The sequence below is a fragment of the Cataglyphis hispanica genome, chromosome 19, assembly GCF_021464435.1.
Source record: "Cataglyphis hispanica isolate Lineage 1 chromosome 19, ULB_Chis1_1.0, whole genome shotgun sequence".
Taxonomy (NCBI): domain Eukaryota; kingdom Metazoa; phylum Arthropoda; class Insecta; order Hymenoptera; family Formicidae; genus Cataglyphis; species Cataglyphis hispanica.
The window spans coordinates 348,378-374,811 of record NC_065972.1 but is presented as its reverse complement, the minus strand read 5'-3'; the positions used below and the strand labels follow the sequence as shown (position 1 = coordinate 374,811).

Sequence of the window (26,434 nt, the reverse complement as noted above, 5' to 3'; positions counted from 1 at the left end):
TACTATAGATATTAAAAAGAATTGTTGATTATTTAATTATGTTATTTTCAATGTCTATGGCTTTAAACATAGAGAACATTTTTATTTTTGCAAAGTGTTTGATGATAAAGAGAAAAAAAGAAAGGAATTTTCTATCCTTTAGGACCAATTTCACCACCTTCGGTTAGATTAACCGACGACAGGGCAACTGAAATGATAAGAATGTTTGGTTTTCAATCACCTCTATTTTCTGTTGCCACCCTGCTTTTAACCGTCGGTTAGCTTAACCGAAGGTGGTGAAATTAGCGCTTATATCATCAAAATATAAAAAGTGTAGCATTTACTACAGTAAGTGTACTTACTACACTCGAAATGAGAAAATGGCTGATAGTTTTGCATCTCTTCGTCGGATATGTTTTTGAAATCTTTATAATTTGCTAAAGTATTCAGTGCTATTGCAGTATTTTACATAATACAGACTGTTAGTGTAATAACAAAAATGGAATGCAAAGTGTGCGGTGTACAATGGAAAAAAAATAGCAATATTTCTTTCCATTCGTAAGTATATATATATATATATATATATATATATATATATATATATATATATTCAATAAATTATCATAAAACAAAATATATATAAAACTATATAGTTTACAAAATATACATCTAAAGACATACTTATATCTTGTATTGAAAATTTTGACCAGAGATCTTTTCATTCGCTTTTTATCTCATTTCAATTCATATTCAATTCAACTCATATTAATGGTTTTTATATAGAGTGTTTAATATAAAAAGTTACAAGGTGTTTTCTCCAAAATTATTAAAGGTAGCGAGGAAATTTTTTTGCAATTTTTATATCTGTCATTTAAAAGGCCTCAATAAACCATAAAAACTGCAAAAGGAATTTTCTCATTATTTTTAATAGTTTCAAAGAGAAAACATCTTGTAACTTTATATGATGCCTGGATATCTTTACAATTATTTTTACTTTATTTATCTCAACGAACTTATAATCTTAAATTCCAATTCAATAGCAATTAAATTGAATTTATTTTGGATTAACAAAATTATATAAATACTTTTGATATGTGTGTATATGATATGTTTATTATGTTTTTTAGAATTCCGAAAGATCCTGTTCTTCGAAAAAAATGGCTTCAAATATGCAATTTTCGAAGACTATTAAATCGACCAAAGTTATCTTCAATTAGAATATGCTCTGCACATTTTGATACTGATTCTTTTTCTTTTATTCCATCAAAAGGTAATTATCATCGTTTGTATCTTAAACCTGATGCTGTACCAAAATTGGGAATATTTAGAGGAGAAAAACGCATTTGACAATCAATTCAGTAAGTTTATCAAGATGGTAATGCTTTATGCAGAATACAAGAAATAAAAGTTTCTTTGTCCTAATTGATCAATCAAACACTACTTTACTCCAAAGAATAAATTTTAGAATACAACTCAATCAATTAGAGCTATATTACATGATAGTATACTACAGTGAATCTTTCCCTTAATGTTTTTGACTATAATACTAGAATAGTATCAAAAAATCATCGAATTCTTGACAAAGATAATGATCCATCCATAGTATGTATATGTATTAATAAGTAAGCAATTATGATATATAATATTGATATTTTCTCTTCATGCAATTATTTATTTTACAAAATCAATTCTAAGAACAGATTTAAAATGGCCGCTGAAAGGGCCATTCAATAGTGAAAATGTTACCAAATATCTGAAAAGCAAAAATGTCTCCATTGGATCATTTCTTCACTCTTGAAGACTCACTCTAGTATGTTATAAGTTCAATGACAATATTATCGCTTGCGATTCTATATTTTGCGTAGTCTATGTACTATACAAATGTGGTAACCTCATGCTGTTTACGATATATATTATGTGTATATCGGAAGATGAAATTTATACGCATTTTTCTTTTTATCCATTTTATTTTCTATTGATGCAATTCTTATAATGTGATAACGATAACATTTGTCATAAGACAAACGTGTCTACTTCTCATTAGCATCATGTATAATTTGTAAAGAAGGTAACTTACGATTTTGATTATATATTTTAAGAATTATATATATCTTTCTTTTTAGATATTATACATCTTTTTAAGATGTATAACGTCGTACAATGTGAAATTTGTTAAAAATCTGTAGCATGCCGTTTACACATACTTAACAAATATGTTAAGTAGAGTTACTTTTATAATAGAATTGTAAATCCATCTTTAAACATTTCTGAATATTTAGAATTTTTTGTTTATTACTTCTTTTTAAATTTAATTTGAATTTTTTTTTTTTTTTTTTTTTGAATTTTTGTAATTTATTTTCAGCAATAATATTTTTATATCATAGAAACAAGAAGGATACAGAGACAAATTGGTATCTTAGTAAGGTTTTTAAAGAGCATTATATCGCACATCTTGATGAGATGAATAATAAAAAAAAGGTACCAGAAGATGACATGATCAGTAATAAAATAATCAATAATAAAAAAAAGGTACCAGAAGATGACATAATCAGAACAGATGGATTCAAAAGAGGATTGGAAGCGGACAAAATTCTTGGTTCAGCAGATGATAACGGAGAGTTAATGTATTTGATGCAATGGTGAGTAGACATTACTGTGTACCATATTTATCTCTCTAATAATATATTACAATAGGTACCAATATGAAATGTACACTATAAAAAAAGCTTATGAATGAAATGCAAATAATTTGAAAAAATTATTGAAACTAATCTGCAACAAGAAATAAATTTTCTTTATGCAGGAAAGGAACAGACACGGTCGATATGGTACCTGCTAAGGAGGCTAATATAAAGTGTCCTCAAATTGTTATCCGATTTTATGAAGATAGATTAACTTGGCACACAGCAAAATCATGTGTAAAATAGACGTGCTTCTTTGAAGTAAAATTGACATTTTCAAGAAGTATATATGTAAATATTTATAAAATTGAATTTTATTATATTTAATTATATAATAAATATTCTTTATGACTCGTTTATGCATCTTCATATATAATAAAATGTTCCATTTCTTTTTAAATCTTGTTTACTTAATTTTAATTCCTTCATACACATTGATTTCACATTTTTGTATAATACGTCTATTTTTTTTAGTTGCAGTTCATTTTCTACAATATTTCTTTTCTCTCTCTTTCAAATTCTTGAATATATATAGAACGAAAAATTTAATAATTTTTTAATATATTATTTGTACACTTATCTGTTATATTAGCAGTTACCGAAAAATGTTTCTCAAACAAGGTTTTTAGTTTCTAAATAATCGATATACAAAATAAATTAAATGGTAAAGATAAACGCTTCTCATTCTACATTTATCTCTTGTACATGATTTAAAAAAAAAATCGCAACTAAAAACAATAGACCCACAAATAAGATCTACAAGTCCACAGTCTTATTTTTACCATTTTATTATTGTGTTCGACAAAATAATAGAGGCGCATACAATGAATAATGTATTACAATGTTTATACACGACGTTGCGTTTTCTTATTACCAGCGTATCTCTCTTATTGTAATAATTAATATACATATATATGTATATGTATACACACACAAGTTAGATCGCGCTGATAAAGAGTTCATGTAACGAATCTATAGAATCGTTTTATTTACAAAAATCCGCCGCTGCCAATTACGATACCGATCAATGAAATCTCTTAAAACAATGGGTTGCAATTAGAAAAGCTTTTAAAAAATCGAAATTTAATTATTTTTATTTTACAGATATGCATTAGAAATTTTGTTTTCAATTACATTGCCAATAATACAATTATTTTGATAAGAATAAAATTGAAACTAGAATCTCTCATTTTTTCGACAACAAGAGATTTCGGAATGTTAAAATTTCCGTTCTCAATTAAATTTTTTGTAAAAAAAAATCTGATTTTAATTTCTCCATATTGCGAAATATAATTGTGTGAAATGTTTAATTTAATAAAAAATTTCCATTAACCATAATCAATAAAAAAATTTCAAAATTGTTAAAATAGATTTCGATCCTTTTGACAAGCGATTTTCAAACGGACGATATACGCGACAAAGGGATATGTAACGTTGCAATATGACTCGCTATTTATAATACATCCGAATGCTAATGCAGCTACCCTAATGTCGTTCGAAGATGACGTCCGTCTTGAAAATTGTTTAAAAAAAAAGAAAGAGGAATAAAATAACGGGTCAAAAAGTTCCGAGCGGTGATACAAGTACAGTATTATACATGTCGTTTGCGCGATGAGAGAAAGATCAGAACTTTCGCGGTCGACCTCTTTTTCGAGGAGATGCGATCTTACGCGCATTCGGGCGGGCGCGTAATCTCCGCCGCAACATTCTCGGCGTGTCATTATGCACTTTCAAATGCTGCAAGAACAGCATTCTAGACTTTATCAGCTTCTTGCAGACATGACACCTGCGCAGTTGCTCTGCAAGCAACACGCAACAGTAGGATTAAAAAATCATAAGATTTTCTCATTTATTCTATATTAAAATTTGTCAACAACTGTGTTGTTCTGTAATTTAAATACATACCAGACTTCTTAGTGCCATGCTGCAAACTGTGCGCATCCAATAAAGCGGAACTTGGGAACCACCGTCCGCAATCCGTGCAATAAAGCTTTTTCGTTTCCCATGAGGAATTGCCTCTTTGCTTTCGTTTTCTCTTCACTCTGGCCAGCATACTGAGATCGCTTTTCGGTGTGTCGTCATTGTCACTTAGTTCCTCCTCTTCTTCTGTTGAAGTTGCTTCCTTCCGTTGAATCGATCTCCAAGATTTGTCTTGGGTTCTGTCATAAAAAAACCTTGATAAGCAAAACATATAAATGAACTTTTATTAATATGCTATGGAAGTTAACAAATATTGAATTTTACTAAAAAAAAGTTGGATAGAAAACATGGCACCATGCTCCAAAGAAACAGATTTATAAAAGAAAAAAGCTTAAAAATCAATAAATGATGATTAATTAAAAAAACAGTTGCGTTTACTATAGAATTATATAAAAAATGTCAGATTAAAAAAAAAAAACATATTACCACTTTCTTTTTCTCATGTTGAATTGCAAAATAAAGTTATTTTGTATTAATTAAAAAGAAGATAAATCACTAATTAATAAACTTCTATGGATGTAATCATGTTTCTCTGGAAAAAAAAATAAAAATGAATACATTCTAAGATGAAACATGACAAAGAAATTCGTATTTATCTCGCACATATGATCAAAAAAATGGTTAATTCCATATAAGGAAAAAAATGTAATCTTATATTACAAATGACTACAACCGATCCAAGCTCGGTGAAACACATATTCCCTCCAACACATATTTCTTGCCAACCTGCAGTTGACAGCAGTTGTGAATAAAAATATGACTATTATTAATTTATATTTTGGTGAAGTAAAATCCAACCTGTGCTTTTTTCTCTGCGAATGCGCTGCGCGAACGTGACGCGCCAAGGCCACAACTACATCGAATTTCTCTTGACATATTTTACAGGCGTATTGCTTCCTGACCTTCTGATTTGCTTTCTTGCCTTTGGTCTTTCTCTCATTGAGTCTGAGAGCATTCGCCCGCGATTTTTGGCAAATTCTAAGGTGTGTGTTGAAGGCACGTTGCTGTCGAAAATTCTTGGAACAATGTTCGCACCGCAACATGTCGTTGAGCTTTGTCAAATCATCGGCGGATTCTTCGTCATCATCATCCTCCTCTTCCTCCTCTTCGTCATCGCCGTTGTCAGAGTCCGAATCTCTCACCATGATAATCTCGTTTTCCTTGTCACTGGAATACTTGTCTTTGCTGTCGTCTAAGATGATTTCTACCACGTTGCGCTTTGGCTGTTTCTCTTCCTCGTCGGCATCCAAATCGATCACTTCAACGACCTATCAAGTATATTTCAACACGTCAGAAAATGAAAATCGTTAAAAGTTCAAATATTTTTAAAGATATATATCTAGATATCTAAATATATTTTTCTTTGATTCTGTAGCTATTAAAGAAAAAAGTATAAATTGAATATTAATCCGATAGATCAAAGATTGCAAATTTGGATGTTGAAAGATTCGAAAATACGTGCGATGTCTTAATTCACTAATCATTTGTATAACATATACCTCTCTTCGTTTCGTTCGTTTAATCCTCTTCGTGTTGGGCATAGTGACGCGCATCTGTGTCGATAATCGACGTCGCCGCCTACCGCGTTTCTTGTTGGTCAGCTCTTCCTCGCTCAACATTGAAGCTGGCTGGATGATGATCTCACCGTCGTCCCGGTTTACAGAGATCAATTGTTGCTTCCGCGATCGCTTCACCTTCAGTTGTGGTTGCGGAATGCTCGCTGTCATCATCGTCGATGGCGGCGAATCGGTTAACGTATCGATCAACTGCTGCCGATCCTCCTCCGTGACAGAAACACGGTTGATCGGTGACATATACAAGTCTAATTCATCCATGTCTTCATTCGATGGCTCGATGCTCGTCGAGGAATCGTGTAAAAAGTCCTGCGGGAAGTTTAACGATTCATCGTCTTGCAATTTGCCAGAATTTTTTTCGCCTCTGTCAGATGCCTTTTCGCGAGAGGTCTTCAGATTCTGCAATGTCGCCTGAATCTCGTCAAATGTCAGTTCCGAGTCTGATTGATGGTCGCCCTCTAAAAAAATATATTGCACGGTCGAACGTTCCATCAGTTCATCCTTGTATTCGCCATTATCTTGATTCTCAACAGATTGCTTGGCTAAAAAAATGTATTTTCCAACCTTTATATTTATACATGGAAAAAGTATGCGTTACATGTATGTGATTCATTATAAATATAATAGAATTTATTTCTGTAATAAAAATAATTTGTATATAAAAAAAATTTGTATTGATTTTTACCGATATTTACGGAATTGTTATTCATCATAAAATACGTGATATTCGATTGCTCATCATCAGTGATGTGGTTCCCATCACTAGACGTTGAATTAATCTTAACAGAATCTTTATATTTCTGACAGGTTTTATAATTGTGTACTATTCCACAATCTCCTTCCTGCACAAGGTTCTTTTCGCTGCTCTCGATTGACGTATCGTGAGTAAACATCCTATCATTCGCTTGCTCGTTAACTTCTTCGAAATCCTCCTTGCGATAAAATACCGGCGGCTGAGTAGTTATCAGTCGTTTCTTCATTTGCGACGGTTTTTTCACTGTTCGCACGGCTCCTTCACCTATTAGTCGCTCTACATCTGCTCTATAAGTATATTTATATTATAATTTCTATGCTCAATTTATAAAAATAACAAAAAAAAAAAAAATATTAAATTAAGTAAAAACATATGAAATTAATCCTTCTAACTAAAAAATTGAGAAACAATTTCTCTAAAAATCAATCCTTAAACTAAAACTAGATCAGTTTTCTTACTTCATGAGAAATTGGAAATTACTCGGAGGCTCGCCAGATTCATCATAAACAGCCACGGCAAATATCTCATCCGAATCTTCCACAGCATAGAGAGCCAATTGTTGTCCTGCTGCAGTGACAAAAGTAGCAATTGTTTCCTCGTCGCTCTCTTGCTCTTCCATCTTGATCTCCTGTGCATTATTTTTAATTATTTATTAAATTAAATCATTTAAATATCGCTATTAAGCTGATGAAATTTCAGATTATTGACTTCAAAGCAAATAAATAGAGAGTAACCAATTTCTAAATATGTACCCTCCAAGATGGTTCAGCAATTGGCTCGCAGTCCCATTTCTCATCCATCAAACTTTCTGTCAAGGGAACAGAAACAATAGATTCCTTGTAATCTACAGCTGTATTGTCGTGTATTTCCAGATTCTCTTCAAAATATATAGGTGAATCTATCTTACATTCAATTTTATCTGGCAGATATCCATTTGTATCCACAACTATCTCTTCACTTACAACCTATAAAATATAGAAATGTTAAAAATATTGATCTAGAGATATTATTGATAAAATTTTGAATTAAAAATTGAATTTTTACCAGATTTTCTTCAATATGTTCTTTTTTCATTGTGCATTGTTCCAATTTTTTATCTTGAAAGTTGATTGTTGCAATCATCCCATCAGATATACATTCCTCATAATTATGCAATTCACTGATAAATGACATTTTTGAGAATAGCTCAATGAAACATTATCACTATTGTCATAATCATGGCAAATATCTGTAGATATATAAATGCAAAGAATATAATATATTAGAATTTTATACGCAAAGATATCTATATAAAATATAGTGTATTCAATAGAGTGACATATGTATATATATGTATATATATATATATATATATATATATATATATATATATATCATACACATAATTATAATAAATTTCTATATTAAAATTTATCATAACATTATATACATTTATTTTAAGTTGAATTTTATATATATACGTACATTTTATTTATATAAGTAGCATGGTCAACATTTTAATTGCTCTTGCAGGCAATGTATATTAACGCGAAATAACATCATTAAAAACATTATGATTAACAATGTTGTCTGTTAAAATACGGTCGTTCCAATTATCCAAGAGAATGATTTTAAAGAATTATTTATTGTTATTTTGTTCCGGACAGATCGATAAATTTAACTACATCGCTCGTTCGCAACTTGAATACATTGCGTAAACGAATTTAAGGGTTATGTTTATCTCGAGATCGTAATAGATACGCGAGGAAAGGTTTCATAAACGAATGCATACTTGCTCGTGTATACGTAAATACGCGCTTTATTTCTCTGCGAGAAGAACGATATGTCGCGACATAAAAGCTTCACAAGGTTCGCAATATCGAACAACATAACACACATTGGTGTAACAGGAGCATGAGCGGAAACCGCTTGTATGTAGTGGGTAGTGGCGAGAACAATAAATAATCGGAGTGTTGTCGAAACGCGAAAGAAAAAAAAGAAAAGAAAAATTATTTCTACCAACTAAAAATAATACAAAGGCACCAGATTGAACTGGAATAAATAAGCTTGTGTCGGATTACGCAAGACTGAAATTGATCAATCAGAACAAAGAAATTTTAGCTCCTTTTGAAACCATTGACCAATAAAGTCAGGTAGACAGAGGAAGAGGATAGCCTATCTATCTATCTATCTTTTCTTTTCGTGATCAAACTCCAATAATTCACCGAGCATTCAAGATCAATAAAATCGATAAGTGTTCTTTTATTGATCAGAGATGCCTCGAATTGTTTGACTGGTTGATTAAAACAATAGGTCAAAGACTTTTTTGTTTGATTTAATCAATTTTAGATGCTTGATTGATCGATCAAAACAAAAAATCTTTTTAATTTGAAACACTTTGTAAGTAAACCGAGTGCTTAGCAATTTTTTTCTTATAAATTTTTTCATCTCGCAAAAAAAAAATTTAAAGAAGCCGGGAAGGAAGATTGAGCATAACCTCAAGATATTTAAATATATGAATCATTGGAATATTTTATTAATTAATTCAAACAATTGATTGCTGTTAATGCGAGCTAATCTCGCGTTTGAATTTTCAGCAATATACTTGGAATGTTCACAATAAATTATTCGTGACAGATACTTGACTGTCTTCTTGCATGATAACATGGAACCAAAATTTCTAAGTCTATCTATACTCTTAATTATAATATTAGCATTGTTGATCTCTCAAACTCAACAAAAGAAGAAATCATGGCGCGAGAAGGATATAAGAGACATGACGGAGGCTGATCTGGAACATTTGCTGGAGCAGTGGGAAGTTGGTTGATTTATTGTTCTGTTGTGAATGACAGAAAAATTGAATAGAATTTTTGATTAATCTAATATTTTAGGAAAATGATGAACCTCTGGAACCAGATGAATTGCCAGAACACTTGCGACCCAGTCCAAAGATTGATTTATCCCAGGTAAAGGATCACCTTACTGTGTTTATACAATATATAAATATTTTTGACTGTTGATTGAATTGGCGAATATGTAAATTTATCAGTCTTTTCACACTTGTGCATAAAATAAAATCCAATGTGTAGATAGATACTTCAAATCCAGATAACTTGCTGAGAATTACAAAGAAAGGGAAAGGTGTTATGATGTTTGTGGATCTTAAGCCAGGTATTTCAGAAGAACAAGCCAAGATTGTGATGCGTATTTGGCAGACGAGTCTGCAAAACAATCATATTATTGCAGAGAGGTATTTTTATATTCTAAACATTAGATGTACGAAAATTTATCTATATACATACATTAACAGAAATAAATATGTAATATATAATTCCATAAACTATCATAATTATCAAATAATATAATTTTTACTGTTATTAATTCACTTAATTTATTATTCAATAAACATATAAATATTAAAAAAGAGAATAGTGAAAATATTCAATATATAATTATGTGCAGATATCCAATCGATGTAAAACGTTCGATATACATGTTTCGCGAAGGATCTCAGGCTGTTGATGCTAAACATTACTTGCTGCAGCAGCCCGAATTATCTCATCTCACCCTTGAAGGACAGACATTTTATAGTGATGCAAAGCAACAGGTAACAATGTTATATGTTGATGAATCTTAGTATTTATTAATTTTTTTGTAAGAGATAAAACGAGTTTAATTTCTACAGGAAGTAGCCGATGAGTCGATAAGAAAGCAAAGTGCAAAGATAAAACGGAGCAAAGCTGAGTTGTAATCTTAATGCATTCCTATATTTCTCAAACATTTTATAATTTCAAGTCCTAACTATTTCTTCCTTTGGTACAAATTTTTTTTCAAATATATTTTTTTGATACTTTTAAATAAACAAATTGTTTCTGTAAAGTATTAAATATGCAATGTGCATTCATTGATGTATATGATTAATAAAACAGCACGTACATCGCATATATTTAAAAATATTTATTGAATAACATAAGTTCTATAAAATATGTGGGAGGACAACAGTGTCATACTTGTTTGGGTTCATTTAGTCGCATTTGTCTTACTCGCAAATTCCAATTGTGTGTCATTCATCGCTTTGACTTCTCGCTGAAGTTCCTTCACTACAGTAGCGAGCGTGCGGGTTTACTCCGTTTTCACATAGCCTAATGCAAATGCTCAGAGTGTTCTCATCAAGATTTGTGTTCAGTAGCTTGGAGATTTGGTATAAGGTTCGGAACGTCTTACGAGCGGCATTCACCTGGTGATTCACAGGCTCCGGCATGCTGGCTCGTTTCCGTTCCTTTCTAAAAGTAAACAAAAAAACACTCATGTTACAAAAAATGTTTCTTTAATTCATTTGCATTAATTTAGAATTAAAGTTTTATTATGTACAAGCTTAGTATATACAAATGTTTCTTTAAACTTGTCAGTGTCCAATTTCCAAATATATTTCATAATAAATTTAACCCATTTTTTAAACCTTTTTCTTTTTCTCTTTCTGTATTTCCTTTTCTACTTCAAATAATTTTGGAACAACAACCAATATCTAAGAAACACAAAAAAAAATAAATAAATACGTCATTTGAGTACAAAATAAATATACAAACTACTTTAATATTAATTTGAAAAAAAAAACTGAAATATTTGTGATTTAATTACATTTCCTTAAATTATTGTCTCTATAATAGATGAGAAAGAATAATCTAACAAAAAAAATAGGTTAGGTTCTTAATTAATAAAGTTTTTAGATTTATAAACTTTAGTATCTAAATATAATAACAAATTCATTACTACTTTTTCTCATGATTCAAATACTCACTCGTCGACGTTAGACAGTTTTATAACACAATAGCACAAACATTCATCGCAAAAAGAGAATTGTCAAATCCCGGGAACCTAAACGTAAATAATCACGTCACGGACACTTCGAACTTCGACTCGTTTGATTGACCAATCAGAAAAGAGGCACATCTCTTGTTTTGATTGGTCAATATTTGAAAAGTTGTAACATAACGTAAATGTAACATAATTGTAAAGTGTTAAATAATTTTTATCAAATATTGACATAAAAAATAAATTAAAGAATTAAAACAAAAAAAGATTCTTTTATAATCGAAATGAGAACTTTATCGATATCATACTTAACGCGCATGTGCAAATAAAATGGACGGTGGTGTACACTACACTATTGTATTCGTGTGTATATGTGTGTATTGTGTGGGAGGCTACACAATAGATTTATATCTATTCATATCACGCAATATTTTTATACTTTGTGTTATTTTGATTAAAACATTATATATTATTTGTATATTAATATATTGTTGCAGAATCTAAATATACAATAATATCTAAATATCCAAGAATATCAATTCATATTTGAGTATTTGTTTTCGTCTTTTAAAATATCGTGACAATCCAAGAACATAGAGTACGTTTTAGAGTCGAATAAACGGAAAAAAATTTAAAATATTAATTATTACGCGAAAATTATTCCTCAAAAAAATATTAATCTAATCCAATCGACTCGTGGACAAAAAACGTAAACTGTCTTTATCATTATTATTAATAATTTATTTAGTGACTCTATTATTTTTTAGAAATGTATATCTTGAAATGTGTATCAAAAACTTTTTATAATTGGAGTAAATATTTATACTATTTGTATTCTTTCAGCACTTTACCAAAAATCGTTCACAAGTATTAAAATGGAAATGCGCAACAATCACAACGAAGTTTTAACAGAAGACAAGAATGTGTCTTCCCTTAGTAAGAAGGAGAACATGATTACATTATTGAATGCTCTCTTCAAATATGGATATTCAAATCTTCCTTCCTCTATACTGCCAAACATGTCTGAAGATGAACGTTATTCTGCATTACAATCAATACTCGAACAGACAAAGATTGCTGTTGAGAAGAAATCTTCAATAATTGATTGGTTAAACAGTGGTATATTTGACAATGATGAATATAGTGTACCTTTGGCGTTGTTACTTATTGGATTGTACGAGCAGTATCCATTGTCTGAACAAAGAAATGAAGAGTGTAACTTTAGGTATGACATAAAAAAAATATCACTTTAAATTACTTTTTACATATATATATATATATATATATATATATATATATATTTCTTATTTATTTTAATGTTTTTAATTCTCTGTTGTATCATTTTTATAATATGTGTAATATATTCAACATTAATATATATATATATATATATATATATATATATATATATATATATATAATTTTAATATATATATATATATATATATATAATTTTAATAAATTATATATATATAATTTTTTGTGTAAATTTGTACATATATATATAAAGTTTTAAACCATAAAACCCATAAAAATGTTGGATGTTTGACGATAATTGATGAAACATCTTTTTGCAGAGAAATATATCTTTTTCTTTACAAGATGACAACAAATCAAACTGCACCATGTCTATCGCATAACTCTGCAAAGATTTTATACAAACTATTGTCAGAATTAATAGATGAAGTGTGGCCAAGCATGCAGTCAGAGTTTATCAAATATCTAAGCGATATACATATTTACAGCAGATCTGAAATCAGGAGAACATATTCTGGAAAGAGTTAGTTTCTGTTTTGACTCTTTTATATCATATCTTAGATATCTTTCTTTCTCTCGTTATAATTTTATAATTTTCTTGACTATTATTTCCTTTATGTACAATAACATTGTATTTATTTCTCAATTAACATTATATATTTGTAACATTATATATTAAATATACAAAATAGAGAAAATACTTTACAAAACTTTTATATTTATATTATATTATAATTTTAAAATCATAATATGTTTATAATACAATTAATAATACAAGTCTTTCAGGAGACTTCAAATATGTATTTGTGTTATTTCTAAATACTTGTATGTAAGGTATCTAAGAATTAATCTTAAGACTAAAAGAAATTGTCAAAAATTAATCTTTACCAATTGTTCTTTCAGAAATACTAGAGAGGAAAGCAGCAAAGAACTGTTCATCCGAGAACTATAAGTGATTTTATTTTTATAATAAAAATTTTCAAGTTCCTTTATTCTAAGATTTTTGGACTTTGAAGATTTAAAATTCCGAAAAGGTTTGTAAAACTCAAGAAATAGGTAATTATTATTTGTTTTACCTTGAAAGATTATTAACATGTTAATAATTTACTTGATTAATTAATATAATTTATCGCATTTCGAAATTATTAAACAAAAGTGGATTATATTTCACACATATTAGGAAGTGGGTTGCTTTATAAGAAATATGTATTCGTCTTTTCTCTTTAATTCGTCAAAATTAAATACATATCGATATTTTCCTCTAATTCGCGCTGATTATATTCGTTTAATTAATTGTTTAGTATTTCCCAGGCGTCGTCTTCCGCTTTAGAATTCCAGTTTTGTTGTGCTTTATTGTCTGTTTCAAAACTGATCAATGATTCTTCCTTTGACTGTCTCTTTGAGATTACTGTTTTATTAGCTTGCTTTGTATCATTGTTCCAGTCCCAATCGCAATTTGATGCGTTGGAGAAACCTCCAGTAGAAATATTACTCCTAAGATAAATGAAGCAGAGTGAATTTTGCAAAATTTCAATGTGCAAAATTTAATGTTTATTTATTAATAAATGAACCATATTTCCATTTTATTATTAGAAATTTAAAAAGAACTTACTTTGAACTGGAGCTTCTCACAAGAGAAGATTTTTCATTAGAGCGATTTGATTGCATCGAATCGCTATTTTGATACGCATTAGGGCAGTTGGAGGAACATTGATATAGATCTGTGGAATTATACTGTCTTTGTTGTTCAGCTGAATTGGTCCCGGCGATGTCACCCCATCCTCCTCGTCTAGTTATGTCCCCTACCTATACATTATTTTTTCTTAAATTTCTCAAGTTTTAATAATTGTTCACATGGATTTGATTTTTATAATTAATTCTTAATTATATATATATATATATATATATATATATATATATATATATATATATATAAATAATATAGTATTGTGACACAAAAACCAAATGGTGATAACAAAAGTGAAAAATGAAAGTTTTGTACCTTTGTAACCAAATGATTAACCTGGCTCCCGACGTCTTCTAATAATGTGCCGTCTCGAACCTAATGATGTAATATAAAAAGAAAAAAGAAAAATGGAATAAAAAAAAGTGTAAAATTTTTAAAATCATTAAATTTAATTAAGTTTGATGTAAGACGGAAATGATTCAAAATAAATCTACAAAAATAATAATAATCAATCAATATCATGTTATAACATTAAGTAACAAGTAAATTCACTCTGCATGGGCTTATAATAATGAAAAAAATAATGCAAATAAATATTAATGCAACAACAAATTATAGTTCAAATCTATTTTTAAATATTGTTTTTGAAGAAAACGTTAAACAGCAATTGCCAATATTATTCAAATTACACTTAATTGAAATTAATTAAGTATAATTTTAATATAATTTTTTTAATACTATTCAATATTTCTGAAATTTCCGTTCTTAGATTAGTTTACATTTTCAAGAATATTTCCGGATTTTTTAATACTTGCCTTTTGTGTCGCAATTCCTCCAATTTTGATAGCATTTTCGGTAGCTTTGCTCGCTATTTTCGACGCCGAAGAAGAAAATATTGACCAACCCTACAAAATTAGCAGATAATAGTTTGATTGTTTCATCAAATATACATTACCAAAGTTTAATAAACATTAGAAGTCATACAGTTGCTAACGAAGAAACTGCAGTGTCGAATAGTTCCTGGGACGAACTCTTGGGCGGTGGATCCATTTGATAACCGAAACCACCGTACTTGCCGCCTTGACTTGGTGGAATGTTACTGATAAAAAAAGTTGATAAAAAAAGTTGATAATTTCACATTAAATTAAAAATTAAAATATCTAGTTTTCAAATTTATTTCTCGATCTCTTGTTTTTTTACATTGTCATTTATCCACTTGTTTGATCAAAAATTTTAGATTATACGAGAGAGATTTGAAATTACAGAAATATATGTTTGATAATAGGATATAGTAAATAAATAAACTTACTCTGGACGATTGGCGTTTTCATTTTGTCTTCTCGCAAAAAAAGATTCCGTTTGTGTCTTTATGGTGTTTGAATTCATATTTTGATAAGAAGAGGACAAATCGCTTTGATACAAGTACTCTTGTTTGTTTTCAGTGCTGAAGGCTGAAGGCTCGAAATCTTTCGCCACTGAACTGCTTGGACTCCAAGATTCTCCTCGTGCCAATGTAGCAATCTAAACACAAGAAGAGAAATGTATATTTAAGAAATGAATAATATGATGGAAAATGGATGGAATAGACTAATAATTCAATCATTACATTACTACATTCAACATACTTTCTCACCTTATCTCTGTACAAAGCTGCAGCTTTTGTATTGTAACGCTGTGAGATAGACATATCTTCATCCCAGTCAGGTTGACTTTCAAAAAATTCTCTAGCATTTCTGTTACCACCTACTTTCATTTTCTCTAATTCGACATCCTTCCACTTGTCCATAGAGACAGAGCGGACAAATGACAAGTGTACACCTAAGCCACGATGTTTGCCTGAACACTCTAGACATATCCAAATCCCATATGTCACCGAAACCCATTGTGGATTGTGGCTGCCACATTCAAAGCATTTCTGCAAATTATGTATACAGGTTTATTAGATCCCTCAATTGTGTATTGCAAAGTCTCGTAAGTTATATACATATTTAATAAGTATAAATATAGATAAAAATATTATATGAAACACTGAGATCAAAATTACATTTATTGAAAATAAGAATGAGGCAGTTTAATTTAAAAAAACATTTATAATTAACTAATTGTAACTTTTTCAACTTATCTAATTTTTATTCGGAAAGAGAAAAGCATATTAATGTTTTATATTATTTTCAAGCTTACATTATTTTCATCCTTCAGCTTCAATTCACCCAGCATTCGTCGTGTCCGTGGACTGGCCATGATCACATCAATCAATTGTCAAAAAATTCTGAAATATAAAACAAGTACAGTGTCAATCAAGGTGGCAACAATTTCTTAAATTCGTATTTTTAATTGAAAACTTTAATAAGCAATATAGCAATATATAAAAGTTATAGATAAAAGTTAAATTTTTGATCAAAAAAGGTGAGCAATTATTTACAAGTATTGATAAGTCGAATTCAAGTATTTCAATCATTAATAAGCTTAATGATAATTATAATATATAAAATAGAGATAATAATCCAAATCGAGAAGAGCAAGTTTTTAAATTTAAGAATTATTTAGAATTTCACGAAAAAATCTTTGAATTTTGATATTTCCAAAATTATTTGACAGAGATTAAACAGAATTAACAGAAATGTTTACCACAAAATCATTACATATCGAATGATTCTTCTACAGGATGGGAAAAGTAGATTCTACAAAAGTAGACATATTGCAGCGAAAGTCGGACACGATTTTTGCGCTTGGGAATTGGGAATGTGCTTGACGTATGACGTCATAAGGAGTTTGAAGCTATCAGTCGCAAGAGGTCGTCGCATCTCTCGCATTTCGATGAATCGAAAGAGATTGAGACACAGTCGATTACGAAATAGCGGTGATGGATAAAGATTTGCGCGAAATATCGAATTTTTTTCGCGATTATCTCGCAGAATTAGAAGGTAAGGTACTTGTCAATTAAAAACTTTTCTTTTTTGATAACGATAACGGCGTTACATTTCGTTGTAACGAGAAGAAAAAGTGATTCTGACACATTTTTTTCAATAACGAAATTTAGCATTCGACCGTTACTTTTTGACGCTTTGCTACGCGGCATATGATTTTCGTGCATATAAATACACATAAAGAACACATTAATTAAATTCTTTTAGAAATTAATGAACAATTCAGTAAAATTTTATTTTAAATCAAATTATATAATTTTTATATTTTTTTTTATTTGCAGTATTTAAAAATTTTAAGCAAAAGAATTTTATGCAATGTTTTTGGAGAAGGAAAGTTTTTCTATAATTTTTTTTATATTGATAACAATAACAATATAATCTCTGCTGAATATATACAGTACACAATTGATCTTCACTACAATTTTTGATGAAAAAGAAATTAAAAAATTATATAAATAAAGAATGCTTATGAAAGTTATTTCTTAATAAGATTTGAGTAGATTCCTTGGAAAAAGAAAAGTTTTGCAATGTCTCTGTATCTATTTATACTACTATTACTATATAGTACTTTATAGTTTGCTATAATTATTATTACATTATTACATTAAAAGTAATTAATTGATAGTAAAATGTATGTAAATAAATTTGATATAATAAATATATTTTATATATTAAAATTTTTCTTATATATAGTTATTTTGTATAATTAATATTGTGTAATAAATATATTAATATAACAATTATCTCTCTTTCTCTCTGGTATATGAATAAAATATATATAAAAACATACATTTCATAAACTACAATTACAATGTATAAATTATATGAATTATAAAATATTATTTTGCTGTCATATATATTATATAATATATTTAATATCTATAAAGCTGCAAAAATTTATTGATATAAATTTAATAGAGCTAAACAATTATATATAATTTATTATCTTTATCTTCTGCGCGGTTTCTCTAAGAAAAGATTATATAATTATTTTCTTATTTAATATTTTACAATTTCAAATCTAATAGATGAAATTATTATATAACAATAACTTATTCACAGTTGTCGGTTATATCCAAGGCGGACTAGAATAACACATATTAATAGAATGACTATGGAATTCGGGAAGCTGGAGGATGCTCCATTCATATTCCAGCAGACGTCGAGATTACATCTGGACGCCAGTTTGCCTAATCTCCTCTTCAAAAATTCCCAGTCGCAAAGGCCTACCTGGCAGCCTTCGTATCGCACTGGTTTTTCCGCCAGGTAAAACATTATTTTATTGCGATCGTTGTTGTCGTTACATCTGCGATAGAATACAGATTTTTTTATAAAGATTAAGATCCTCTTTAATATCACTATAAAATATGATAAAAGTTTTCGCAGAGAAAAATTTAAAACCAACTGTTTTTCAATTATTTTATTAAACCTGATTTATCTGACTACTTTATTTAATTCTGATTACTTTATAAAACGAATTAAGAGATATCTTAAGTATATCCTAAATCAAAGTTGCGCTTTTAAGGATACAATTAAAAGATATAGAAATTAAAGCACAATTTATGAAGTAATAGAATCAAAAATCTATCTATCATATATTACTATTGATACTAGAAATACTCGAATATGAAGCAGTAGTAAATTAATAATTAATTTGACTATAAAAGAGAGATATATACATCAAAATAATCGAAATGGAATAAATAATAATAATAAATTTTTAGTAAAAAGTTAAAACGAAATAAAACGTGAAAAATAAATGTATGACAAATAAAAGAAACGTATGTGTATTCTCACTTGTAAAATACGGCGATAAGATTCGCCGCATAGGACGATATCAGAGACGTACGCCACTGTCGTCTGGCCATGTCCTTGTAGTTGTAACTAGTCAATTGTGTCGAGTCTTCGTTTATGTCCATAGCGGTTAGAAGATTTTGCAGGCTGATTACATCACTGAAGTAAAAGATACCCTTGGGTTCACCCGACATTTGATCGTTAGCTATATTCCTAATGGAAAGAGACACATATCTCTAAACTCTCGATTTTTCTCTCTTCTTTAAATTACAGAATATAAGCATAACGATATCAAATTATTATTCTTCGCGTAATCTTCATCGACTTCTATTTTCAGAAAATTCAGGAAAAAAATAGAATTGGAAGGTTTGATAGAGATATCTAAATTAATATTTTAAGAGCGAAAAAAGCAATGTTCGATGAGATACGAATTATAAATGATACCCAAAATGTTGCATCATGTCATGCAGGAGAGGACATCCTAGATGAGCATTGATGTCTCGTCCGTAGCCCGCTTTGTAGTAATAATCGAGATCCTCTCTATACTCCAGAACGCGGAGCTCTTCTTTGCTAAAGACGGCGCACCAAGGTGAAAGTTTGGTCACGGTCCAGGCTTTCTCGTATCGACAAGCGTCGTACATTGCATCGATTGTTTCTGAAAATGTTTAAATCTGTAGAAATAAATTGGCTGTTTCTATAAATATTTGATGAACGTATAAACTTTTTATGGGCGAGAAATTTTTCGTCTATGAAAAGTCTAAAATAATTGCATAGAATAATTATATTAATAAAATAATTGAATTTATTATTGAATTTATTATTGAATATAATTGAATTGAATTATTGAATTTTTTTTCTGCTATTAATGCAAGAATTAAATTTTATATTTTATTTTTATATTTTTATTTCTATTATTATTAAATAAAAATAAGTAAATAAATTGACGCAATAATTTTGAACGCACCGATAGAAATACTGTATAGAAAACCAAGTCGGCGGCTGACATTTTTCAAAAGATTCTGAAATTCTGATCCGGCATCAAATTTGATACGTTCCATATTTTTGAGCGATTGCTCGTGTTTCTTGTCTTCCCAAATTCCGCATGTTTTATATGCCTGTCAAATTAAATTAGATAAATGAAAGCAAAGAGGGTAATATATTTATAGAAACAAATAATTATTTTTCTACTCTATAACTTGTTTATTTTTTTTTTTTTTAATCTGGGTTATTTTGACGAAGCAGAAAATAGCGTATAATAAAAAAATATTTACCGTAAGTAAAGTGTCGTTGAAGGAACTATCCTCGGGAAGTACGGCCATTCTGCTTCCAAATAGGCTCTCCATAAAAGATGCCATACTCTCACGCGCTTCGCTAGCACGGAACTGAAAAAATATAAAAAATTGTAGAAAAAATAAAATATTTTAATAGAAATTAATTAATTGAAATATAAATTTTTTACATTTTTCATAACTGAAAAAATATAAAAAAATTATTAAAAATATTGAGCTTTGATCGCTTTGTGCTTATTATTATTTATCAATTTAATATCCTGTCCAGCGGATATTTATTGATGTATGTTTGTTCAAATAATTTAATTTAACATTGACACGTTTATTACGATATACACGAGAAAAAAAATTACCTTGTAGTTAGCAGCCGTGATATTGTTGGCATTGGGTAATAACAGTTCCGGAAAATTGCTTTGTAGCCTCCTCGCCAGCAGCTTCATGTCCTCTACACCTTGTGGCGTTAGGACTTCCGCCCGTTGCGGCACCAAATATTCACCCGGCTGCCATCTTCGCAGATTCTCCAGATCTCGATTGCACATATGACCCTCTGACATGCAAGAAAACGAAGGGGAAATGAATGAGGAAAGATTCAAATTGATAGATCAATTGATCGACAATTGATGGACAAATTGATAAAGCAATTGATTTTAGATACGCAAAATATTGTTTAGGACAATTTTTGTAATAGACATTGCTAAAATCCTCTCGCACATCTACGCAAAAAGATGATATAAAAGAAGATGAAAAGGAAAAGTCGGCTCAACACTGAAAGGAAACACTTACCTCCACGAGTTTCATGATTGTTGAGTATTTGCTCTTTGAGATCGGTTAAAGCGACTATTTTGTCGATCTCATCAACGGTCGGGCAGCGAGTACCATGTGCTGCGAGCATCCAGATTTGCACTGGTCGGCAATCTAAAATTAAATTTATATAAAATATATAAATATAAATATAATATAATATAAATTTATATAAAATAATTTATATAAAAACTTTTATTTTGATATATACATTGAAAACGAAATTGTATTCTATTGCTTTTCAAAGTATAATACAAAATATGGGAATAAAAATCGTTCTTGATCGATGACAACTCTTGTTTTTTATTGATGCAATAAAAAGGGAATGAAAAGAAAAATGAAAAAATTATTAAAATATACATATAATTAAAGACATCGCGATAGGAGATTTGATGTTCATCAAACTGAAAGATTTGATTAAAAATTGAATTTTTTTAAATTTACTTTCATTTTAAGCAGATGCGTACAGATATCCAACAATTGCCGAAGAATCTAGGGCAATACTAAGACAAGACACGAATCAATCATCAATTTTCAATACTCACTCGGTATTGTTTGAAATCGGGTCTTGCCACCATGAATGAAGTGATACGCAGTTTTCGTAGCCATGTACAAGTATGGATCATCCTCATCCGCGAAGCAGAAATCGATTTCGCGCGTGATGGACACATGAATGCTCGAAAAGACCAGGAGCGACGCGAGTAACAGCGACAACGAGTACATTATGTAGTGGAAGCTGTCTTTCCTGTGATAACATGATGATCATAATAAGAAGAATAATTTCATTAAATGTGCACAACGCGAATAAATAAAATGCAAGAAGTTTGTAATTGCGATGCAATAATCAGGAAACACGCAAATAAACGTAAGAAAAACGGGGAATTTCGATTTCCGCTATATATATATATATATATATATATATATATATATATATATATATATATATATATATATTCTGCAATATGTTTTGTAACTTATCCAATTGTACAGTCCAAATTTTATAAAAAGTTTATTTAAATAATAAATTTGCAGCGAGCTTAACGGAGCGGATTTTTATTAGAAAAAAAGCGCTTTTTTCTTCTCGTCCCGCAGATTGCTGAATAAACCTACATTTTCCCGCTGGTTGACAATATCGTAGAATATAATTTATTATCAACTCTTGTGAAGAAGCTAGCGTAACATGACTATGCCAATTGCATAACCGGAAGTATTTGCCATAAGTTCTCCACCGAAGTTTTGCCGCGAGTATTGTCAGGTAAACTAGCAAGTAATAGATGCGATAAATTAGTAAGAAGACGATAACGGATTTTTAGAGTTGATTCGCGATATCTATTTGTATACGCTTCGAAAAATCATCTTTCTCAAGTTCAGATGTTAAACAATTTATTCGAGAGAAAAATGACTAAACACGTCTTGAGGATACAAGAATACGCGAAGATTTCAACAGATTTGATTTTTGTGAGAACATTGTCGACGCGAAGGCCAAGGATAGCTCCCAAGTGACTAAGAGAGTAGAATTATTACATCATCGTACATCGTAATAGAATTCTAACCGATGTAAACCGGTTTTTCATGTACTAAGCTTGGGAGACTCTCCTCTCGTTACGTGCGGCTATCTTTGAGATTTTGTAATCAACGAAGAATCAGAAATAGCTCGTACGTGACGAATCATGCAATTGGCAATGAAACGCGATTAGAGCCTTCTTCTTTCGCTAATGACTTTACTACTGCTTGGCCTACTTATGCTTAATTTCTCGTGTCCGCGGGTACCACGCAAGTGTACTGCTGCCGTGTCTCTAAACATCGTTGCAAATCTCATTTCAATGCGAAATCCATTATTTACGCCCGTCTCGCTTCAGCCGTCATTTCAAAGATAATATAACATACGCATACGTGCAATGGACAAACAGAAAAATATTTATCAATTCTTGTTTTTCATGTAATAGAGATGTATTATATATTTTATGAAGAAATTATTATTATGGAAGATTATATTATTGTAGAAAATGTATAAATGATATATCTACTCCGTGTATAATTGCTTTCTAATTTATATTCTTTATTAATTTATTAATTCGTGTAATTTCAAATTTAAAATAGCAGGGAATCTAATTATTACGAGTATATTACTTTAGTATTACTTTAGTTTAATTCTTTCTACAATTGATTACAGGAATATTTAATTGGTAGAATGAAATTAATTGGTAGAACGAAATCAAGATCATTCTACGATTTTTCGATTGGGATGGAATTACTTAAAAACGAAAGATATTGTGATTTATAAGAGAAATCGAGATAATTACTCTTACAAAGGAAGAGGATATTACGAAAGAAAGAAGATTAAAATAATTATGAAAAAGACTAAGAGAAAATCGAAGCAAGAAATGATCGAATAAAACCTTTTTTTATAGGAGATTTGTGGATAACTTCAAATCACGGTAGTTTAATACCCCTAAAAAAGTGGTTTGACTCCCTAAAATATTGAAAAGAAGCGCTTAAATATCCCTCATGACAAATTTGCGCAGCTGCAGCAAAACGATAATGACAGCATGTAGTAAAGGAATGCGCTGTTAGATAGATAGCTGTCATATATAGAGATGACGTATGCTTGCATATGGAAGAACAGAAAAAAATTGGTAATTATTCGGAAATAAAATCGAATTTTGTAATTCTTGATTTTTTATATATTTTAGATACTTGGCACCTTAAAAATTTAATGCAGATTTACTTTTCTCGCATAATTTTTAAACTAAATATTCCTTAGCAAAGTCTTTTTCGAACTAATTTTCTGAATTTTTGATATATCCATTGCAATATTTTTAAATCTGTAAATTCTTAAATTTTCAGATCTTATGATTAGTATTTCATTTTGCTAATCTTTTTATTATTTTCACTTTTTACATTTGTCGATCTTATAGATTCACGAATGGAATTTAAAAATAGCTTCTTGATTTTGTCGCAATCTTCTTATCCTCTTTGATTCACCGATATTCGAATACACGGTTTCTTGGATAAATTGAATGCATTTTGACAAAAAAGATTTTTTTGATCACGTACTCCGGTAATAAATGGTAGAGTGATAGACGGCGGGGGACGCGATAGGGACGCGCGACAATTGTTCACGAAAGTAGGACGACGACGTTGGTCACGCTCGATGATTCTTGTTAGAGCAAGAGAGCAACATAATTATATTTGTGTGTTTTATGCGAGCGCGAGTTTGTTCGTTTTCAGTGAAATCTAACAATGTATCGGAATAGGCGAGCGGCGATTACTATCCTCGAATTACGCGATCGAAAGCGAACGCTGCGCACTTTCGTGTCGGATAATAGGAATTTACAAGAGAATGAGAACGCGCACACGATATGTACTTGCGCGATATCTCATTCAGGCTACATTTCTAATTAGATCGTCTTACGTGTGTTGAAGCATGATATGTTAATTTTGCACGTTAACTTTAAGGTCGCAAATCGAGTGTTTCCGGCAATTCCGGCGAGGATTCATCTACATAGATTCAGTGCGAATCTTAGCGCTCAGAATGCGAACTTGAAAATTTTGAAAATTTAGAATGTTAGATTTAGAATACAAAATTTTTGCGAAACTACTTGTCAGTGAAAATTTTTAAGAATTCTAGAAAAATAAAGTTAATATTGAAGGATTTTTTTAAGAAGGCAAGAAACCTCGAATGTTTAAGAACTTTGAAGTCCAGCTGCCTAAATACCTATCATCAATATTTGATTAATGTCTAATAATTCACAATCTCAAGATTTTTTTAACGAGATTTTTAAAATCAAGTTCGTAAAGTTTTGATCGCCAAAATCGAAAAAATTTTAATTAACAGGTCATATAATAATAATATGAAATCCGCGGATCTAAGAAATGAAGAATTTACCAATTCAAGTGCTTATAATTAGAATACTAATAATTTAATTAAATGCTTAGCACATTTAAAAATACAGAATAACTTTTTAAAAATTGAAAATCTTAGACAAGATAGAGAACACACATGATTTGAAATAATTTTTATATTTTATTTCTATCAAGATTTTTATTATCTTGATTGATATATTTTGACATAGTTTGATTATATTTATGTGTATGTTTCAATATCTTTCTAAATTTCTTTCAGATTAAAGTATAAAGATATGAAAGCGGGATTGAATCGATTGGATACATACGAGGATCTAGAAATGCTCGATGACCTAGGGACAAACAGTATCCGGAATGCTGCAAATCGAGATCAAAGATTCTTAAAATTTAAAAGGGCGCGGTCGATCATCAGAGATCGAGTCACATGAGAGAGAAAAGATTCACTTCCGAGGTAAGGAATGTAAACAATGCACACCTTCGCGCGTGATTGCCAGGTTTGTATTTAAAGCCGCTGTTCGCCGCGGCGGTTCGTGCGGTACTGTCGCGCGAGGTCGTCGCGCCTGGTTGCTTACCTGACAGCCGACGGCACCTAGACCTGGCATCTAGTGTAATTCTAACGTGCATTTCAAGCTCGACCCATTTTTTCTACCCATGCATTAGCGCAAGTCGATTTAGAGGTAGGCGTTTCTATCTCAATCGCTCGATCTTTATCACATCAGTACGCGTTAGATTTTCAAACTCCAGAGAAAAGTCGATTTGCATTCCATTTCTTATTTTTACGCAAAACGTCGCCGAATGAAGGATATTGATGAGAATTAAAAATGTTTTAATGTTATAATTAATGTAATAATTTTCTCTTATTGTTTAAATATTCTTATATAGATAAAATGGACTATTATAACAAGAATAATTAATTAATTAAGCTATGCAAGTTTTACTCACCTCGACACAATTACTTCGCCGTTGTCAGATGATTTGCCGGGTCTCCTTGATCTCTCTCTCGCTCTCTCTCTCTCTCTCTCTCTCTCTCTCTCTCTCTCTCTCTCTCTCTCT

The 26,434-nt window shown here is 30.1% G+C and overlaps 7 protein-coding genes and 1 long non-coding RNA gene across 13 annotated transcripts; 4 read left to right on the top strand and 4 right to left on the bottom strand.

Moving 5' to 3' along the window:
* The first annotated feature begins 328 nt into the window (after positions 1 to 328).
* LOC126856777 (chromobox protein homolog 1-like) lies at positions 329 to 3,060 on the top strand. The gene is made up of 4 exons (XM_050605624.1): positions 329 to 537; positions 1,107 to 1,337; positions 2,342 to 2,618; positions 2,783 to 3,060. The coding sequence occupies exons 2-4, from the start codon at positions 1,280 to 1,282 to the stop codon at positions 2,904 to 2,906; spliced, it is 459 nt and encodes a 152-aa protein (XP_050461581.1). The 5' UTR covers positions 329 to 537; positions 1,107 to 1,279; the 3' UTR covers positions 2,907 to 3,060.
* Positions 3,061 to 3,430: 370 nt separating this feature from the next.
* On the bottom strand, positions 3,431 to 8,995 carry LOC126856775 (protein suppressor of hairy wing-like). 2 transcript variants are annotated; one of them, XM_050605621.1, is made up of 9 exons: positions 8,433 to 8,995; positions 8,013 to 8,196; positions 7,721 to 7,933; positions 7,427 to 7,596; positions 6,900 to 7,255; positions 6,140 to 6,756; positions 5,439 to 5,908; positions 4,566 to 4,819; positions 3,431 to 4,459 (listed from the first exon to the last, which is right to left on the bottom strand). In XM_050605621.1, exons 2-9 carry the CDS (start codon positions 8,139 to 8,141, stop codon positions 4,284 to 4,286), a joined length of 2,385 nt encoding a protein of 794 aa, XP_050461578.1. In that variant the 5' UTR covers positions 8,142 to 8,196; positions 8,433 to 8,995; the 3' UTR covers positions 3,431 to 4,283. The 2 variants fall into 2 exon arrangements, with proteins under 2 accessions (XP_050461578.1, XP_050461579.1); XM_050605622.1 differs by lacking the exons at positions 8,013 to 8,196; positions 8,433 to 8,995 and having other exon boundaries at positions 7,721 to 7,776; positions 7,876 to 7,933.
* Positions 8,996 to 9,183: 188 nt separating this feature from the next.
* On the top strand, positions 9,184 to 10,891 carry LOC126856776 (LDLR chaperone boca). Its single transcript, XM_050605623.1, has 6 exons — positions 9,184 to 9,347; positions 9,545 to 9,765; positions 9,839 to 9,913; positions 10,037 to 10,197; positions 10,410 to 10,554; positions 10,633 to 10,891. The coding sequence occupies exons 2-6, from the start codon at positions 9,613 to 9,615 to the stop codon at positions 10,696 to 10,698; spliced, it is 600 nt and encodes a 199-aa protein (XP_050461580.1). The 5' UTR covers positions 9,184 to 9,347; positions 9,545 to 9,612; the 3' UTR covers positions 10,699 to 10,891.
* Positions 10,890 to 11,228, bottom strand: LOC126856778 (mitotic-spindle organizing protein 1-like). Its single transcript, XM_050605625.1, is given in 2 exon segments — positions 10,890 to 11,061; positions 11,063 to 11,228. Coding segments are annotated over 2 exon segments (240 nt in total). The 5' UTR covers positions 11,209 to 11,228; the 3' UTR covers positions 10,890 to 10,967.
* Positions 11,229 to 12,100: 872 nt separating this feature from the next.
* Positions 12,101 to 16,308, top strand: LOC126856771 (uncharacterized). 2 transcript variants are annotated; one of them, XM_050605618.1, is made up of 5 exons: positions 12,101 to 12,357; positions 12,603 to 12,984; positions 13,337 to 13,539; positions 13,920 to 14,050; positions 16,146 to 16,308. In XM_050605618.1, the coding sequence occupies exons 2-4, from the start codon at positions 12,635 to 12,637 to the stop codon at positions 13,970 to 13,972; spliced, it is 606 nt and encodes a 201-aa protein (XP_050461575.1). In that variant the 5' UTR covers positions 12,101 to 12,357; positions 12,603 to 12,634; the 3' UTR covers positions 13,973 to 14,050; positions 16,146 to 16,308. The 2 variants fall into 2 exon arrangements, with proteins under 2 accessions (XP_050461575.1, XP_050461574.1); XM_050605617.1 differs by having other exon boundaries at positions 12,102 to 12,468.
* LOC126856769 (ADP-ribosylation factor GTPase-activating protein 1) lies at positions 14,224 to 17,460 on the bottom strand. 2 transcript variants are annotated; one of them, XM_050605613.1, is made up of 9 exons: positions 17,332 to 17,460; positions 16,885 to 16,972; positions 16,337 to 16,618; positions 16,013 to 16,224; positions 15,688 to 15,802; positions 15,519 to 15,608; positions 15,019 to 15,078; positions 14,629 to 14,822; positions 14,224 to 14,510 (listed from the first exon to the last, which is right to left on the bottom strand). In XM_050605613.1, the coding sequence occupies exons 2-9, from the start codon at positions 16,942 to 16,944 to the stop codon at positions 14,306 to 14,308; spliced, it is 1,218 nt and encodes a 405-aa protein (XP_050461570.1). In that variant the 5' UTR covers positions 16,945 to 16,972; positions 17,332 to 17,460; the 3' UTR covers positions 14,224 to 14,305. The 2 variants fall into 2 exon arrangements, with proteins under 2 accessions (XP_050461570.1, XP_050461571.1); XM_050605614.1 differs by having other exon boundaries at positions 17,346 to 17,454.
* An 806-nt stretch (positions 17,461 to 18,266) lies between these two features.
* On the bottom strand, positions 18,267 to 26,430 carry LOC126856768 (multiple inositol polyphosphate phosphatase 1). Of its 3 annotated transcripts, none has more exons than XM_050605612.1 (9): positions 26,324 to 26,430; positions 22,060 to 22,259; positions 21,497 to 21,628; positions 21,067 to 21,260; positions 20,696 to 20,806; positions 20,389 to 20,539; positions 19,869 to 20,079; positions 19,428 to 19,637; positions 18,267 to 18,936 (listed from the first exon to the last, which is right to left on the bottom strand). In XM_050605612.1, exons 2-9 carry the CDS (start codon positions 22,235 to 22,237, stop codon positions 18,687 to 18,689), a joined length of 1,437 nt encoding a protein of 478 aa, XP_050461569.1. In that variant the 5' UTR covers positions 22,238 to 22,259; positions 26,324 to 26,430; the 3' UTR covers positions 18,267 to 18,686. The 3 variants fall into 3 exon arrangements, with proteins under 3 accessions (XP_050461569.1, XP_050461567.1, XP_050461568.1); XM_050605610.1 differs by lacking the exon at positions 26,324 to 26,430 and adding an exon at positions 25,857 to 26,038; XM_050605611.1 differs by lacking the exon at positions 26,324 to 26,430 and adding an exon at positions 25,690 to 25,936.
* LOC126856774 (uncharacterized) lies at positions 22,581 to 25,778 on the top strand. The gene is made up of 3 exons (XR_007688409.1): positions 22,581 to 22,769; positions 23,688 to 24,150; positions 25,641 to 25,778. It is a non-coding gene; the product is annotated as an uncharacterized LOC126856774 (long non-coding RNA).
* Positions 26,431 to 26,434: the final 4 nt, after the last annotated feature.